The following is a 16,210-nucleotide window of genomic DNA, read 5'->3' as shown; positions in this document are numbered from 1 at the left end:
TAATGACTGAGCTTTATATTCTTTTCAAACATAACATGCAATACGAGTTCTGTTCATAAAAAGCTGTTGCACCTATCTTTGCTTTTATACTTCTGAACATAAGATTTCAAAACAAAAACAAAAGGAAAATATCTCTATATCTATGATCTATCCTCTCATTGGCCAATCCATCCTTTATATGCAACGGTTATGGTCCGTAGATAAGATTCATTGAACCTTATTGCTCTTATACTTTTCGAAACCAACCAAAACTTTTATAAAAAAAAAAAAATCTGTATTCGTTTTCTCTTTGGCAGGATCCAGAACTTGACCACCTTTACCCAACCTCTTAATAAAGTTTATAGTCGCAGTAGTCTTATCTATAAGTCCTTATATAAGGGCTTAATTTGATCGCTGTGACAACCATACATGCCATGGGTTGTTGATAGTTTCAGCTGCTACACAATTAACCGAGGTAGGTTCCATAACATTTTATATTTAAGTTCCTTTCAGCTGCCATTAGGCTATTTTAATTTTAAAGGTAGTGACCTTTATTAAGTGGGTCATCAGCTGTTGTTTCTAATTCTGGGACTCTTGTGTTTGTTATCATGAAATTTAAGGAACACATGAATTCAGCGAGTGGGAGAATTCAGCATGAAGCAAATTCTTTAATAACAAATCAAAATGAACAGTTGGTAATTGACATCGAAACAATGTTGGAAACGTCGGATGAGTGCCGTCTCTACAGAGTTCCGTATCACCTTCGCAAATGGAATGCAGAAGCCTACACTCCTCACGCTATTTCAGTTGGTCCTTATCATCACAACAAAGAAAAATTTCAAAAAATGGAAAAGCATAAAGTAAGATATTTCAAGAGCTTCATGCAACGGGATGAGAATGAGATCAACTTGAAGAATTTAGAAACCACTATAAGGAAGATGGAAGATATCATTCGACATTGCTATGTAGACACTGTTCAGCTTGAAAGAGATGATTTTGTGAAAATGATCATGTTTGATGCGACCTTCATTCTTGAGCTTTTCTTGAAATATAAGTTGGAAGAATGGACAAAAGACGATCCTATGATTTTGGAACCGTGGCTTGATTCTATGGTGATGCGTGAGTTGCTATTACTTGAAAATCAGCTTCCATTCTTTGTTATTAAGAAAATATACCACCTCGCCATACCCTCTTACTCAAACTTAGACTCCCTTTCTTTAATCCAGCTCACCTTTCACTACTTTGAGCACTGGAACATTCATAAGAAAGCCCCCGAAGGGGAAATTAAACACTTCACTGATTTGCTTAGATTCTTTGCACTACCTCCACACAACAACCTGCCACAGAGAAACCCTGAAGAGGTTTTTCCTAAGTATTCTGCTACACAACTGCGTGAGGCAGGAGTAAAATTTGAGGTGGTTCCAAACAAATGCGTGCTGGACCTAAGTTTCAAGGAAGGGGTGTTGGAATTTCCACTATTGGAATTCGTCGATTTTACGGAAGCTCGTGTTCGAAATATTATGGCATTAGAGCAATGTTATGATACAAAGGACAGGTACATTACAGATTTCTATATAATATTGGATTATCTTATCGATACTACCAAAGATGTGGATTTACTTGTGGAGAAGGGAATCATTGTTAATAGCCTAGGAGACAGTAATGCAGTGGCATTTATGATTAACAATCTTAACAAAGGAATCTTTGGGATCAATACGAACTCAGATTTATGCCGTCTCTGTGAAGAGTTGAATGCGTTCTGTGAGAAACCTTGGCACAGATGGAAGGCATTATTAAAACATCAATATTTTAGCACTCCTTGGAGAGTGGCTTCTACCATTGCTGCTATTATTCTATTGGTGCTCACTTTAATACAAACCGTATGCTCTATCATCCAAATAGTTCCTATTGTTTGATTGCTTCTCCATAAATTTTAATTTGATACGGTGCAAGTGCAGTGTGTGTAATGTATGGCTAGTACGTGGATGAATGTAGCACGTACATGCACGTTGAGCCAGAGTTGCAAATTGCTTGAGGAAGAGTTTGGATTGCTGCAAAATTCTTATTTTTTCTTGATTATTATCTAATTGTTATCTGAACAAAAAGCTTGGATTGGATTTTTATTTTCTTTGGCTTGGATAGGATTGTTATTTGCTTTAGGATAGTATATATTTATCGGAATAGTGTGATCTCAGTTTTGCACTTTTGCTTCTATGACGTTTACTTTTCAATTGTCTATCACATATCGTTTTCAGTTTTTGTAAGCCTATATGTATGAACGTTGATGAAGTCAATAAAAGCCATCAGATTCAGATATATTTTACCAAAATTCAGCAGGTAATTGTAGTAAGAGATTGGTCTTCTTTGAAGTTAAAGAGGCACTTGCTGGCCTTAAAAGACGTATCTACGAAGCTAGAATTTGGGATCAATTTGGATCGATATATTTTTTACTCTAACAACAACTACTCACTTATCAGGGTCAGCCATAAACATTACCAAACAAAAATTAGTACTTTTTATAATTAATTTAACAACAATTAAAATCAAGCTTTAGTCCCAAAATTTGGGGTTGAAAATAATGGATCTTCATAGACTAAATTGATTTCATTCACATTTATATATTTTCGTTATTTTATCGATCGAACTATGAGTTATGTCATTCAATCTCAAAACCAATTAGTGATGAAGAAGACACACTCTAAAGTCTTTTATGACATTCGACACCAAACCTCGCAGGCCTATTTTTAGAGAGGTTATAGGAAATCAAATTGTGATGCCCTCAATAATCCTCCTTCACAACAACACTCTCTTGACTCGAATCCATGACATTGGCTATGATATTTGATACCACAAGAAAGTGCTCTAGCCTAATTACAAGGTGCTTTTTTAAACCCCCAATTTTAATTACAGTTTAATTAATTTTAGGCTAAATACAATTAAAGCAAAATTTACGTAATTAGCCAATTAATTAACCGAACCACCCAACAATTGCATGGAAAAAATAATTGAGCAAAGCAGTCATGTAAAGGGCAGTAAGTAAAGAGAATGCAGACCAAAGATAACACGTGATGTGTCATCGAAGATTAAAACCAAAGAACTCGACCTAAAAACTTTTTCATGGCCTAAGAAAGACACACTCAGTCTTTTATGAAATTCTATATCTCACCCCATGGGCCTAGTTTTAGAGCGGTTGTAGGAAGTCGAATTATAGTCCCTATCCCCCCCCCCCCCCCTCCCCCCTCCCCCAACAACACAATCATTCCCAAAATCATATTTTCTGTCACTTCCTTAATAATCATGTCATTTTTTAATAATCATGTCTTTTTCTAACTATTTTCATTCCCTCAACTTAAATCAAATCACTCTTCCTCGTTAGTACATTAATAACTCTCCATTGTACATTCTTAGCAAAAAAAAAAAAAAACTCTCATTTGTACATGGTCAAGCCATCTCAAGCAACTCTCCTTTTATCTCTTTTTTATCAACAAGAGTCATCCCTATCTTTAATCAAATTTATTTATTTTATATCATATCTTTCTTATATTTTCACTTATCCATCTTAACATTTTTAATTCAGTTAGTCAGTCTCATTTTATGAACATGTAATTTCTTAAAAGCTCAGCACCATATAGCATGGCTAATATTCTTATGGCAATGTCTTAACAAAGTTAGTTTCAAATATAAGAAATGATTTTGATAACAATTAAACACGGTAATAAATATTTGCAAAAGATAACAATAAAAAAATATGACACTCCACCCCAAACCTTGAGAGAAATGACACTCTCATCCCTTAGGGTTTGACTAAATTAAGACATTAGTTTTCCATTAAGAATTATAACAAAATATTCCACACACAACAACAACAACCAAAAAAAAAAAAAAAAACAAAAACAAAAACAAAAACAAAAAAATCACCTGACCAAACCATGATTAGGTTTTAATGACAAGGAACAATATTTGACCCAAAAAAAAACTTTCACTAATCATAGTTAGGATTTGGTCAAGGAAATCATTTCAAAATTTAGAATATTCTATTGCTGTTATTAACGAAAAACTGATGTAATGATTTTTTTTCAAACCTCAAGGGAAGCGAGTGTTATTTCTTATAATGTTTGGAGTGGAATGTCATTTCACAAACCTAAAGGGAGGCATGCTTTATTTATTGATGTCCTCAAATGACTCTAATAACAACCGGTTCAAACATAAGCTAAAATAATAACTTCAACTTGCTAGTTTAATGATGAGACCGTCCACTTAAAGTGGAGTGTTAGTTCTCAACTTCTCATATCTCAATTTTATTCTTGCATTGTCAAGAATCTTATAATTCAAATTGACACTTTTTGGTATCTCTAAATGAAGCATTCAGTGTTCAAATCCCGACCCCCTCACCTCTAACTATCAATATTAAAAATAAAAAAATACAAATACAAAATCTTATTTTATCAAAGATTTCTTTTTATTTTTTGGGGAAAGCATTCTTTTAAGCCCTCTAGTTTAAGAGTGTAAAAAAAAAATTCAATGTTCTAGATTTCGTTGCTCTCTCCCTTGGTCCTCCATTAATATTCAAAGGAATGGCCACATTCTATCGTTAAAAGAAATAGCCCATTTAATTAATTAAGTATTGCCTGGTAAAAACACTAACTCCCAGGCAAAAGACTTCAAAGTCAATACTCAAATCAATATAGCCCATTCAAGTCTTCTGAATCTTGCATCGAATGCATGGATCATGCATGATCCAAGTTAGTAGTGACAATATATATAATTCAGCAAAACAATAGTGAAAAAATATATCGTCCAGTTAAATAATGTTTAGTCTTTTGAATCTTTCTGTTATCTTTTATTTTTTACTAAATAAATCATTCATCATCTATATCATATTTTTCACAATATTTTTCTTAACAAATGATTTTACAATATTTTTCATAACAATTAAGTCATTACGTTATTACTCATAAGAATTTTTTTTTTTTTTGAGCAATACTCATAAGAATATAAGTGTAAATTGTGAGACTTCGTGAATAGAAGTAATTCCTAAATTAATAGAAAACGCAACCATCCAATTACCATTGGCATCTCTCTAATCCTCCCAGCTCCCGCAGGATCAGGGTGTCCCGAAGCACTCCCATGAGTCTTTTAAATTTTATATATATACAGTTGCTTTGTGGTGTATGCCACCAGATCCATTGTGAACAATGTTTTGCAATAATGTAAGGATTTGTCTAAATGCTAAGAAAAGTAAATTCAATAGCACATTGGACGATTGAATGACGTACGGATCACTGATCACAAATTTCACTTTGAAAAATATGCTCATTTCGAGCTAGCCAATATACTCCAAATAGAGAATGCAAAAGTAAAATGATGTTCCAATTAAAATTGAACGTATCAATAGTGCTAGAGAGGTTTGAAATTTGAATAGCACCACTGCTTGAATGTCAGTATTGTAGAAATTTGGTAGGGTTTAAGGAATTAAGAAGGTTATCCATAGTTGGTTGGCCCAACTACAATTCCTCACAATGTGAATATAGGACCAATAGGTGTTCAGATGATGAAATCTAGGGTAGAGTTGATCTTGGGAAGGTAGAAGCGAGAGAGCACCGATTTGGCAATGCAATTTGCTGTTTTTTTTTTTTTTTTTTCCTATGAAAACAATTAATGCAATTTGCTGCTTTTTTACTACTCCCCTTAAAAGTACATAAAAATAGGGATGTTTAAGGTAAAACTATAAAACCTTGCCGGATGATGCCCTATATTTATAATGCACATTCCCCTAAGAATGACCGATCTAGTATAAACTATTTACATTGTTTGGATTTATGCGAGATAACTTTTTTTTTCTTGAGACAAAAGGGTAAACTATTAACAACATTTCAATCACATGGTGCGAGATGACTTTTCTTACAAAGAAAAAGACCAAATGTAACAAGACTTGAATTATGTTTGTGATGAGGATAAAATTAGACAAGAGTGACGGTACACGCAAGGGTGACGAGGTGTGTCTGCCGTCAACATGTCTTCAAGGCTGACGGGGACCTGAAGTGAAGGAACTCCACCTGTTGAGTACCATGTATCCGGACATCCTAAAGCTGACGGCACTCAGTCTGACGGAATAACATACACTGACGGCGTCAGTGTATGGAATGTTTGATCTCCCCGTTTGCGTGTGTAAGTAAACAACTTGCTCCCCACGTTTCATGAAACCTAAGGACTCCTATATGGAAAGAATCCCGTAAAATACGCCCAAGAAGACTCCTATAAGGAAAAGACTTCTACTCCAAGGAAAAGAGGGGCAGCCCTTGCTACTATAAAAACCCAAGCACCCTCACAAACCAAGGTACGCATAATTTTACCCTCTCTAGCACTCTAGAGCAGTGAGAATAGTTCTGACTTAACCTTCGGAGGGTGTTTGGCCGGTACCACACCGGTGCTCTCTGCTAGGTTCTTCCTTTTCGTTGTGCAGGTGCCGTTTGCAGTGCGCGAGGAACGTGTGACTCACTGGTGGTATTATTTTCGGCATCATCAGTTGGCGCCATCTGTGGGAAGCGTAGCACATTATCGCATCCTAGACAAAATAGTTACATGGAACTCACTCGCTCAATGGCGACCACTAACGACGTTCAAAAGGAAGAAGCCCCTACGACTGCGCTTGAAAGACAGGTCAGGACGCTCGCCGCAGCCGTGGAGCGCCTCACCAAACAAAACCACGACCTAGAAGAGCAGCTAAAACAGAAAGATGCGGCTCCCAATAACCAAGGAGCAGATCAAGAAGGAACCAGCGCTGACAAAAGAAACCAGGAGGGACCCCAGGCCAGCAATGCCCCAAGCAAACCAGAGCGACGGGACACTAGCATTCCTTCTCTGGCAGACACGGGTCCGCCACCCATCATGATGGAGATGCAGGCGATGAAGGAACAGATGGAAGTGATGATGAACGCTCTCAAGGGACGAGTGTCCAGTGAACTTGACGACCTTGTCAACCGGACTGACTCGCCATTTACGACAACCGTCAACTCCTTCCCCCTGCCAAGTAAGTTCCGCATGCCAAATATGGATAGTTATGACGGGGTCAAGGACCTTCTAGATCACCTAGAGACCTTCAAGACCCTGATGCACCTTCAGGGAGTGGCAAACGCGATTATGTGCAGGGCCTTTCCTACAACCCTAAAGGGCGCAGCAAGGATTTGGTTCAGCCGGTTAGCACCTAACTCCATCAGCACCTTCAAGAAGCTAAGCGCTCAATTTACTACGCACTTCATTGGAGGACATCGGTATAAGAAGTCCACAGCCTGTTTGATGAATATCAAGCAGCGAGAGGAGGAGACATTAAGGGCCTACATATCACGCTTCAATAAAGAAGCGCTCTCGATCGACGAAGCTGACGACAAGATACTGGTAGAAGCATTCACGAATGGGCTGAAGGGGGGTAAGTTTTTTTTCTCCCTATACAAAAACGACCCAAAGACGCGCTATTAGCCCGAGAAGATAGGCCCAAGAAAAGAAACAGACAAGAAGACCCCCGACAGGACCAGGGGCGGAAGAAAGGCAGGATAGGAGACCGAAGGGAGGAGAGACGCCCTAAACCCATGGGCGGAAGGTTCACAAGTTTCACCCCGTTAACCGCCCCGATAGACCAAGTCCTGATGCAGATTAAAGACGAAGGGGCCCTGACGTTTCCAGGAAAGCTGAAGAGTGATCCCAACAAACGATCCAGGGACAAATATTGCCGCTTCCACCGTGACCATGGTCACGACACAGCCGATTGCTACGACTTGAAGCAGCAAATTGAAGCACTTATCCGACAAGGAAAGCTGCAAAAGTTCGTCAGCAAGGAAAGAACGGATCCACCCCCGCAAGAACAACACCCCCGTCGAGAGGACGAACGACCAAGACCTCCCATAGGGGACATAAGGATGATAATTGGAGGAACAGTAGCAGCCGGGTCTTCAAAAAAGGCCCACAAAACGTACCTCCGGATGGTGCAGAGCGTCCAGCTGATGGGTACCGTGCCAAAGATAGCAAGGAGAGAAGACCCCATTATCGGGTTCTCAGAAGAAGATGCACGACGCCTACACCATCCACACGATGATGCCTTCGTCGTCAGCATGCGGGTAGGAGACTACAACATGCACCGGGTGTTGATCGACAACGGCAGCTCAGCCGATATCTTGTACTATCCGGCGTTCCAGCAAATGAGGATTGACAAGGAGCGATTGATGCCGACAAACGCCCCGCTCGTGGGTTTCAGCGGGAGCCGGGTATTCCCTTTGGGCGCGGTCACGTTACCAGTGACGGTAGGCGATTATCCCCAGTAAATCACCAGGAACGTAACCTTCCTGGTGGTCGATTGCTCGTCCGCTTACAATACTATCCTTGGACGACCAACGCTCAACTCATGGAAGGCAGTGACATCAACTTACCACCTAATGATCAGATTTCCTACGGATTATGGAGCAGGAGAGCTCCGCGGAAGTCAAATGGCCGCGCGGGAATGCTATGTGGCCATGATGGAGATGCAAGACCAAATCCCAGCCTTGAACATAGAAGAGCACCGAACGGTGGCAGAACCAATAGAGAAGCTAGAGAAGATAACTCTCGACAGCTCCAATCCGGACCGAACGACCAAAATTGGGACGCTCGCTAACACCACGATCCGTCAGGAGCTCATAACCTTCCTCAGACGCAATCGAGACGTATTCGCGTGGGGTCATGAAGATATGCCGGGAATAGATCCTTCCGTCATGGTGCACAGGTTGAACGTATCGCCCGCCTTTCCACCAATCAGACAAAAGAAGAGAGTGTTTGCCCCCGAGCGAGACCGAGCCATAGCAGAAGAAGTCAGAAAGCTACAGGAAGCGAGCTTCATTAGGGAAGTATACTATCCCGACTGGTCAGCAAACGTAGTGATGGTCAAAAAGGCGAGCGGGAAATGGCGGATGTGCGTGGACTTCACCGACCTTAACAAGGCCTGCCCCAAGGATAGCTACCCCCTCCCGAGGGTCGATGTCCTAGTAGACTCTACGGCCCGACATCAGTTGCTGAGCTTCATGGACGCTTTCTTAGGGTACAACCACATCCGAATGCATGAAGCCGATCAAGAAAAAACGTCGTTCGTAACCAGCCAAGGCCTCTTCTGTTACAAGGTGATGCCTTTCGGCCTGAAGAACGCAGGCGCAACATACCAAAGACTCATGAACAAAATGTTCGCGCAGCAGATTGAGAGGAATGTCCAGGTCTATGTGGACGACATGCTAGTAAAAAGTCGAAGGGAGGAAGATCATCTAGGAGATCTCAAAGAAACATTCGACACACTTCGCTTCTACAACATGAAGCTGAATCTAGGAAAATGTGCCTTTGGAGTAACGGCAGGAAAATTCTTGGGATTCATGGTATCTCAAAGGGGAATCGAGGCAAACCCGGACAAGATCCGGGCCATTATGGATATGGCACCACCAAGAAATGTGAAGGAGGTGCAAAGCCTCAATGGAAAGATAGCGACACTGAATAGGTTCGTGTCAAGGGCGACGGACAAATGTTTGCCCTTCTTCCGAACATTGAAGAAATCCTTCAAGTGGACTGGCGAATGCCAGCAAGCCTTCGAAGAATTGAAGGCTTACCTCTCCTCCCCACCATTGCTGAGCCCGTCGCAGCCAGGAGAAGAGCTTTTTCTCTATCTAGCCGTCTCCCCCGCAGCCGTTAGCGCGGCCTTGGTCAGAGAAGAAGAGAAAGTGCAAAAACCCGTGTACTACGCAAGCCGAGCGCTTCACGGTGCCGAAGAAAGATACCCGCCCATAGAAAAACTTGCCTTCGCATTAGTTACGGCAGCCCGCAAGCTCAAACCGTACTTCCAAGCTCATACGATAAACGTCCTAATTGACAAACCCTTACGGCGGGCAATGAGCAGCCCCGAGGCCGCGGGACGATTGGCGTTATAGGCTATAGAGCTGAGCGAATTTGACATTCAGTACCGCCCGCAGACCGCCATCAAGGGACAAATCGTCGCCGACTTTATAGCTGAGTTCACTCATGACGAAGACAAGGGGGCAGCAGAGTCCCCTCAATGGAGCATATATACGGACGGATCGTCCAACAGGCAAGCCGCAGGGGCCGGCATTATGCTACTATCGCCCGAAGGAGACACCATTGAATGTATGGTCCGTCTCGACTTCCCTGCCACCAACAATGAATCAGAGTATGAGGCTCTGATAGCAGGGCTCGACCTCGCCAAAGCAACAGGAGCCGCGAGGGTAGTCATCTACTGCGATTCACAGGTCATCACTAACCAAATAAATGGAGACTACGAGTGCAAGGACGAAAAGATGAAGAGGTACCTTGATGAAGTAAGGGCGAGAGTGGGTGACCTAGAAGCCAAAGTCGTCCAAATTCCCAGAGAAGAAAACGAGCGAGCCGACCGCCTCGCGAAGGCCGCTTCAGCTGAACAAATGGTCATCCCTGGTAATGTACTCTCTTTCGTACAGCTTTCCCCGCTAATAGATCTCAGCAACATGCAGGAAATATGCTCCGACAGTAGCTGGACAACGCCGTTAGTTTCATACCTAAAAAATGGGGTCTTACCAGACGAAAAAGAAGCCGCAAGGAAACTTAAAGTCCAGGCGGCGAGGTTCGTCCTGATAAAAGACGTCCTGTATAAAAGAGGTTTCTCCCGACCATATCTAAGATGCTTGGGTATGGAAGAGGCAGATTACGTCATGAGAGAGGTACATAAAGGAATCTGCGGAAACCACTCAGGGTCTAGATCGTTCGTACACAAGCTTGTGTGAGCAGGGTACTATTGGCCCACCATGCAGAAGGACGCCGAAGCCTATGTCAGGGCCTGCGACAAATGCCAAAGGTTCAGCAATATTATTAGACAACCAACCGAAGAGTTGACCTCGATGACGGCCCCATGGCCGTTCGCACAGTGGGGATTAGATATTATGGGACCATTCCCTACAGCCGTACGACAGCTGAAATTCCTGGTAGTAGGCATCGACTATTTCACAAAATGGGTGGAAGCTGAAACTTTGGCAACGATTACAGAAAAGAACGTGCGGAGCTTTGTCTGGAGATGCATCATATGCAGGTTTGGCATTCCTAGAGTCTTTGTCTCGGACAACGGGAGACAATTTGACAACAATCCCTTCCGGGATTTTTGCTCACAGTTAGGAATAAAGAACCACTACTCCTCCCCCGCCCATCCTCAAGCTAATGGACAGGTCGAAGTCACGAACCGATCTTTGCTCAAGATTATCAAGACTCGGCTCGAGGGGGCAAAGGGTATATGGCCCGAAGAATTGCCAAGTATACTATGGGCATACAGGACAAAGGCAAGAACACCCACAGGAGAGACACCGTTCCGACTGACGTACGGAGGCGAAGCAGTCATCCCGGCCGAAGTTGGACTCACAAGCTACAGGGTGCACAACCATGATGAGAACAAAAACGACGAGGCTATGCGACTACAGCTCGACCTAGTGGACGAGATCAGAGCAGCAACAGAACAAAGGCTCGCTAGGTACCAGGACCGCATGGCCAAACACTACAACTCTCGAGTCCGACATAGAGACTTCCAAGTTGGAGACCTTGTTCTTAGAAAGGTCATGGGCGCCGCTAGGGACCCTACTCAAGGGAAACTCGGCCCCAATTGGGAAGGACCTTACCGAGTTACGTCGTGGCAGAGAAAAGGTACTTACCACCTGGAAACATTGGAAGGACAAAAGCTACCACACCCATGGAACACCGAGCACCTACGAAAGTATTACCAATAAGAGCGGCAGCATGAAGACCAACCTATTTTTTATTCCAGCAAACTTTAGTTTTACTCCTCAGATTTATCATTTACTTTAGTTTTTTCTGCAACAAATACTTTTTAGCCCGAAGGGCAGGATTTGGTTTTAATTACTTTTATTTAAATGCATGGCAATAAGAGGAGTTTATTCAGAAATTGCTGAAGTATCTATTTTTTCTACGGTCCACTAAGTTCACATCCCAAAACGACTAAGTCCATAACACACAAACTAAAACTGACGAACCAACAAAGATGTCAAAGACATCAAAGCCTAAAAACTGACGGACCAAAAAAGGTGTCAAAGACATCAAGGCTAAGGCCGAGAAAATGACGGTCCGAAAAGGCTAAAAGCTAAAAAGCTGACGGTCCAATAAGATGAAGCAACCATCATATGGACAAGGTCCTCAAAACTGACGGACCAACAAAGATGTCAAAGACATCAAAGCCTAACAACTGACGGACCAAAAAAGATGTCAAAGACATCAAGGCTAAGGCCGAGAAAATGACGGTCTGGAAAGGCTAAAGCTAAGAAGCTGACGGTCCAAGAGATGAAGCTATCATCACATAGACAAGGTCCTAAAAACTGACGGACCCATTAAGATAACAAGGTCAGCAAAGCCAAGGCCAAAAAGCTGACAGTCACACAGATGAAGCTTTCATCATAGAAACGGGGTCCTAAAACCAACGGACCCACTACAATAACAAGGTCAGCAAAAGCTTAGGCCAGAAACCTGACGGCCCTACAGATGAAGCTACCATCATATGGACGTGGCCCTCAAACCAAAAGACCTACAATAATGACAGTCATCAAGGCCAAAACTAAAAAAATAAAATAAAATAAATAAATAAATAAAAACTAACGGTCTGAAGAGATTGGCGACCTTAAAAAGGTGCGACCAACCAAGAGCTGTAAACCGACGATCACCAAGCTGACGGGGCTCGGAGACTAGGCACGATGTCGTGCCAACGAGGGTTTCCAACAGTTCAAAGAACTGACGTATTCCAAGCAAACGGGAATTTTTACCAAAATTTCGTCTAGGGTCATCATCAATAGAGAAATATAAAAGCTACGGAAATTAAACACATACGCAACTGTACATAAACGAAGAAAACCAAAAGGGCACTTAAACATTGTTTAAAATTACAACTGTTTTCCAAATATTTAAAAAGCAACTATTTTGTACATAGCTACAATACAGCATAAAAACTAAGCAGCAGGAACGTCAGTAGGGTCGCCGTCAGCCTGATGGTCTTCAACATCCACTATCACGGCTGGAGAATCAGAAGTTGCAGGATTAGCAGCAGGCTGTGCTAGGACTACACTGCCGTCATGCTCCGGAGTAGGGTTGGGCTGAGGAGAGACGTCGTCTCCATCATCCATGGTAATCCCAGACAAGTCCAGCTCCGGGAAGGCCGACGCAACCTACCGAAGACAATCATTGAACCTAGTGCCGTAATATTGAGCACATGAGTCAATAAAAGACGACGACGCTTTGAAGTCTCTAATCGCGTCAGTCTCCGCCGTCTGTAACTTTTCCCCCAGAGCCGTCACCTCTCCCTGGAGCTTGTCATTCTGACCGCTGACCTCCGTCAGTTTCTCCTTCACCTCCTGCAGCTCCTTGTTGAGGATACGGATGGCTTCCTTGTATTGAGCTTGCTGATTCAACAGGTTCGTATTATGCTTACGAACTCGGGTGACGACCCCCTCCTTCGCCACACAACGGTCGCGAAGGGCCTTGACGCGCACCAAGGCCTAAAAGAACATATCCGTCAGTCAAAAAGTATACCAAAACAAGATAAAGCTTGTTCAACCAAAAAATGTAATAAACATACCCTGGAGAGATCGAAGAGGGCCGACGCCCCTAAATCCTCCGTCCCCACCTGGTCACAGGGCTCTATGTCCGTCGATTTTATCAGGGATTCAACCTCCCCGACGGCATATTCCTTATGGGTTAGGAGACGGCAGGGACCCTAGTTGACGGGACCAGTAGAAGTCATCACCCCCTTCCCCGCGCCATGACTAGGCTTCGGAGGGGATTTTTCCTTCAACGGTTTGTCTGTAGGAGTGACGGCAGCCTTTTTTGAGGGACGGCTGTCACTCCCGTCGGATTTCCTCTTCGCCACTTTAGCGACGGCCTTGGGGGTTGACGAGGCCTCCCCCCCCTGCCTCCTTAGCCTTCCTCTCCTCCTTCTGACGGGCTACGGCGGCCCGTATCCTTTGCTTCGCAGATTCCATCTCTACAACACAAGAAAGATTGTTGGGGAAAGGGACGGAAAAATGAAACTGACGGGAAGATAAAAGTCTACTCACGTCGGCATGCAAACTCTTCCAATCTTCGAGCTTCCATTGACGGATCTGGACCCCCACAGTATAAGTGAAGGGTGTCAAGGGTGATCAAATCCCTGCACTTACGGTCTTCCAAAGGGATTTCCAAAATCCGTTGGATGAACTCCTCCTGCTCGTCAGTTATGTGCAGACGGGTATAAGCTGAAAGAAATAAACAAATGTTAGCAACGTCGCCTCAAGAAAAACACGAGTCACATAGCTAACGGGATTAACCTGAATCCCTGACAAAGGCCCAGGTGTTGTCAAAATAGCCACGGGGCATCGTCGCCCACTCCTCCTGACAGCAAACCCAATCCGTCCCTTCAACAAAAAAATACCTACTCTTCCAGTTCCTATTTGAATCTGGCATATCTGACACTAGCCGTAACCCTTTCTCCCGGGCATTAAAGTGATATGTCCCCTTAGATGAGGCGATATGATGAGGCCTATAACAATAAAAAAATTCTCCTAGCGTGAGCTGACGGTGTCCTCCGCTAAGACTGCCCCATAGGATTTCAGCTCCTATAAAAGTCCTCCAGGCGTATGGGGCAATCTGGGTGACGGATATTCCCAGGAAGTCAGCAAGTTGGCGGTGTAGAGCTGTCAACGGTAACCTCAGGCCCGCAGCAAACATGGCATCATACATGCCAACGTCAACTGTCCTCCCGGAGTAACATCTTTCATCCTCTCTAGGGAGACGGATGGGGATGTGGTCGGGGATTTGATAACGAACCCGTAACTCCCTAAAAACTTTACCACTCATCCCAGGCGAAAATTTGTTGACGGCCCAATCCTCAGGAAGAATGAAGGGACGGTTATCTCCGGGACCCTCCAAGGTTCCTTCACTGGATCTCTCATCCCCGTCATTATCCTCTCCGTCAACATCCGTTCCATCCCCATCGTTTCCATCCCCTCTTCCCTCATCCTCATCTCCCTCAGCAAAACTCTCATCGCCGTCAGGAGATTGGGCTGACGACTCTCTCTCTGACGGGATGGAGAAGTCTGACTCATTCCCAGAACCAAAGGTTTCGTCATAGCCCGCTCCTTCGCGGACTGACGACTCCTCACAAGACGCGTCACTTGACATCTGACTACCTACAAGTGACGGGTTCAAACTAAGTACCTAGGCTAACGTCCTCACTAATGAGGCAAAAATAAAAAAGAAGAAGGAGAAGGAAGGAGAGAGAAGATGAAAACTTACCGGTATGGAGGCCTTCTGGATGACTCTAAAGACAGCAACGGATAAGCCGACGGAAGTGAAGCTGACAAGAGTTGGGCGACGGTCTCTCTCCAAAAAGATCAGCAAGGTTGAAATAGTGAAAAGTGAGGGGAAGTGTTGTTTATATATAATAAAAAAATGACGCGGAAGACGAAGCGACGTCTCGTCAGAAGCAGAGCCAATAGAAACGAGCCACCTGTCCACGGCATTAAATGCACAGATATCCCTGCCTCTTTAGAAAACAAACTTCATAACCCATCAGTATTGTAAGCGACTAAATTTCTCGGTTCGAAATGAGTCAAACAAGTAAAATAGTTTCACAAATGCGAATTTTGTATTGATGATTGTGTGGTACAATTCTCTGTGATTACAAAAGAGTTATCCTCTGATTCGATCTCCTTAAAAGATTTGTTGATTGGATTTGAGATGATGTGATTTTGTTTTGAACACAAGATATCCTTCAATTTGGTTGAGGAATGGATCGAAGATCTTTGGAACAGAATTACAATGAATCTCTGGCTATGAGCTTGTTAGAAATTCTTTGTTCTTCGTGTTCTTTGTGTTCTTCGTGTTCTTCGTGTGTTCTTCGTCTTCGAAGGTTTGTGGTGGAAGTTCTTCGGTGCTTTAGAAGCTTGAATCCGTTGAGCTTCACTGATTTGTGGTTGTTTAAGGTTTCTGGAGGCTTTTGAGCTTGATTCCAGTGAATTTTGAGATCTAGGCAGATAGTTTGGATGATTCTGCTTCGAATGTTCTTTGTATTTGAAGATTTGTGGTGGAAGTTCTTCGGGGCTTTGGAGGCTTGAATTCGAAGAGCTTCACTGATTTATGATTTGTTGATGTTTTCGGACCTTTGAGCTTGATTCCCGTGAACTTTAGGATCTAGGCAGATGATCTGGAT

The 16,210-nt window shown here is 43.1% G+C and overlaps 1 protein-coding gene across 1 annotated transcript; it reads left to right on the top strand.

Annotated features, from left to right (window-relative positions):
• Window positions 1-605: 605 nt before the first annotated feature.
• LOC126706113 (UPF0481 protein At3g47200-like) lies at window positions 606-1,895 on the top strand. The gene has a single exon (XM_050405399.1). The coding sequence runs from the start codon at window positions 606-608 to the stop codon at window positions 1,893-1,895; it is 1,290 nt and encodes a 429-aa protein (XP_050261356.1).
• The last annotated feature ends 14,315 nt before the right edge of the window (window positions 1,896-16,210 follow it).

Source organism: Quercus robur, chromosome 2 (genome assembly GCF_932294415.1).
Source record: "Quercus robur chromosome 2, dhQueRobu3.1, whole genome shotgun sequence".
In the NCBI taxonomy this organism is placed as follows: domain Eukaryota; kingdom Viridiplantae; phylum Streptophyta; class Magnoliopsida; order Fagales; family Fagaceae; genus Quercus; species Quercus robur.
Note: the sequence above shows the minus strand (reverse complement) of the source record. Positions and strands in the feature narration are given on the sequence as shown.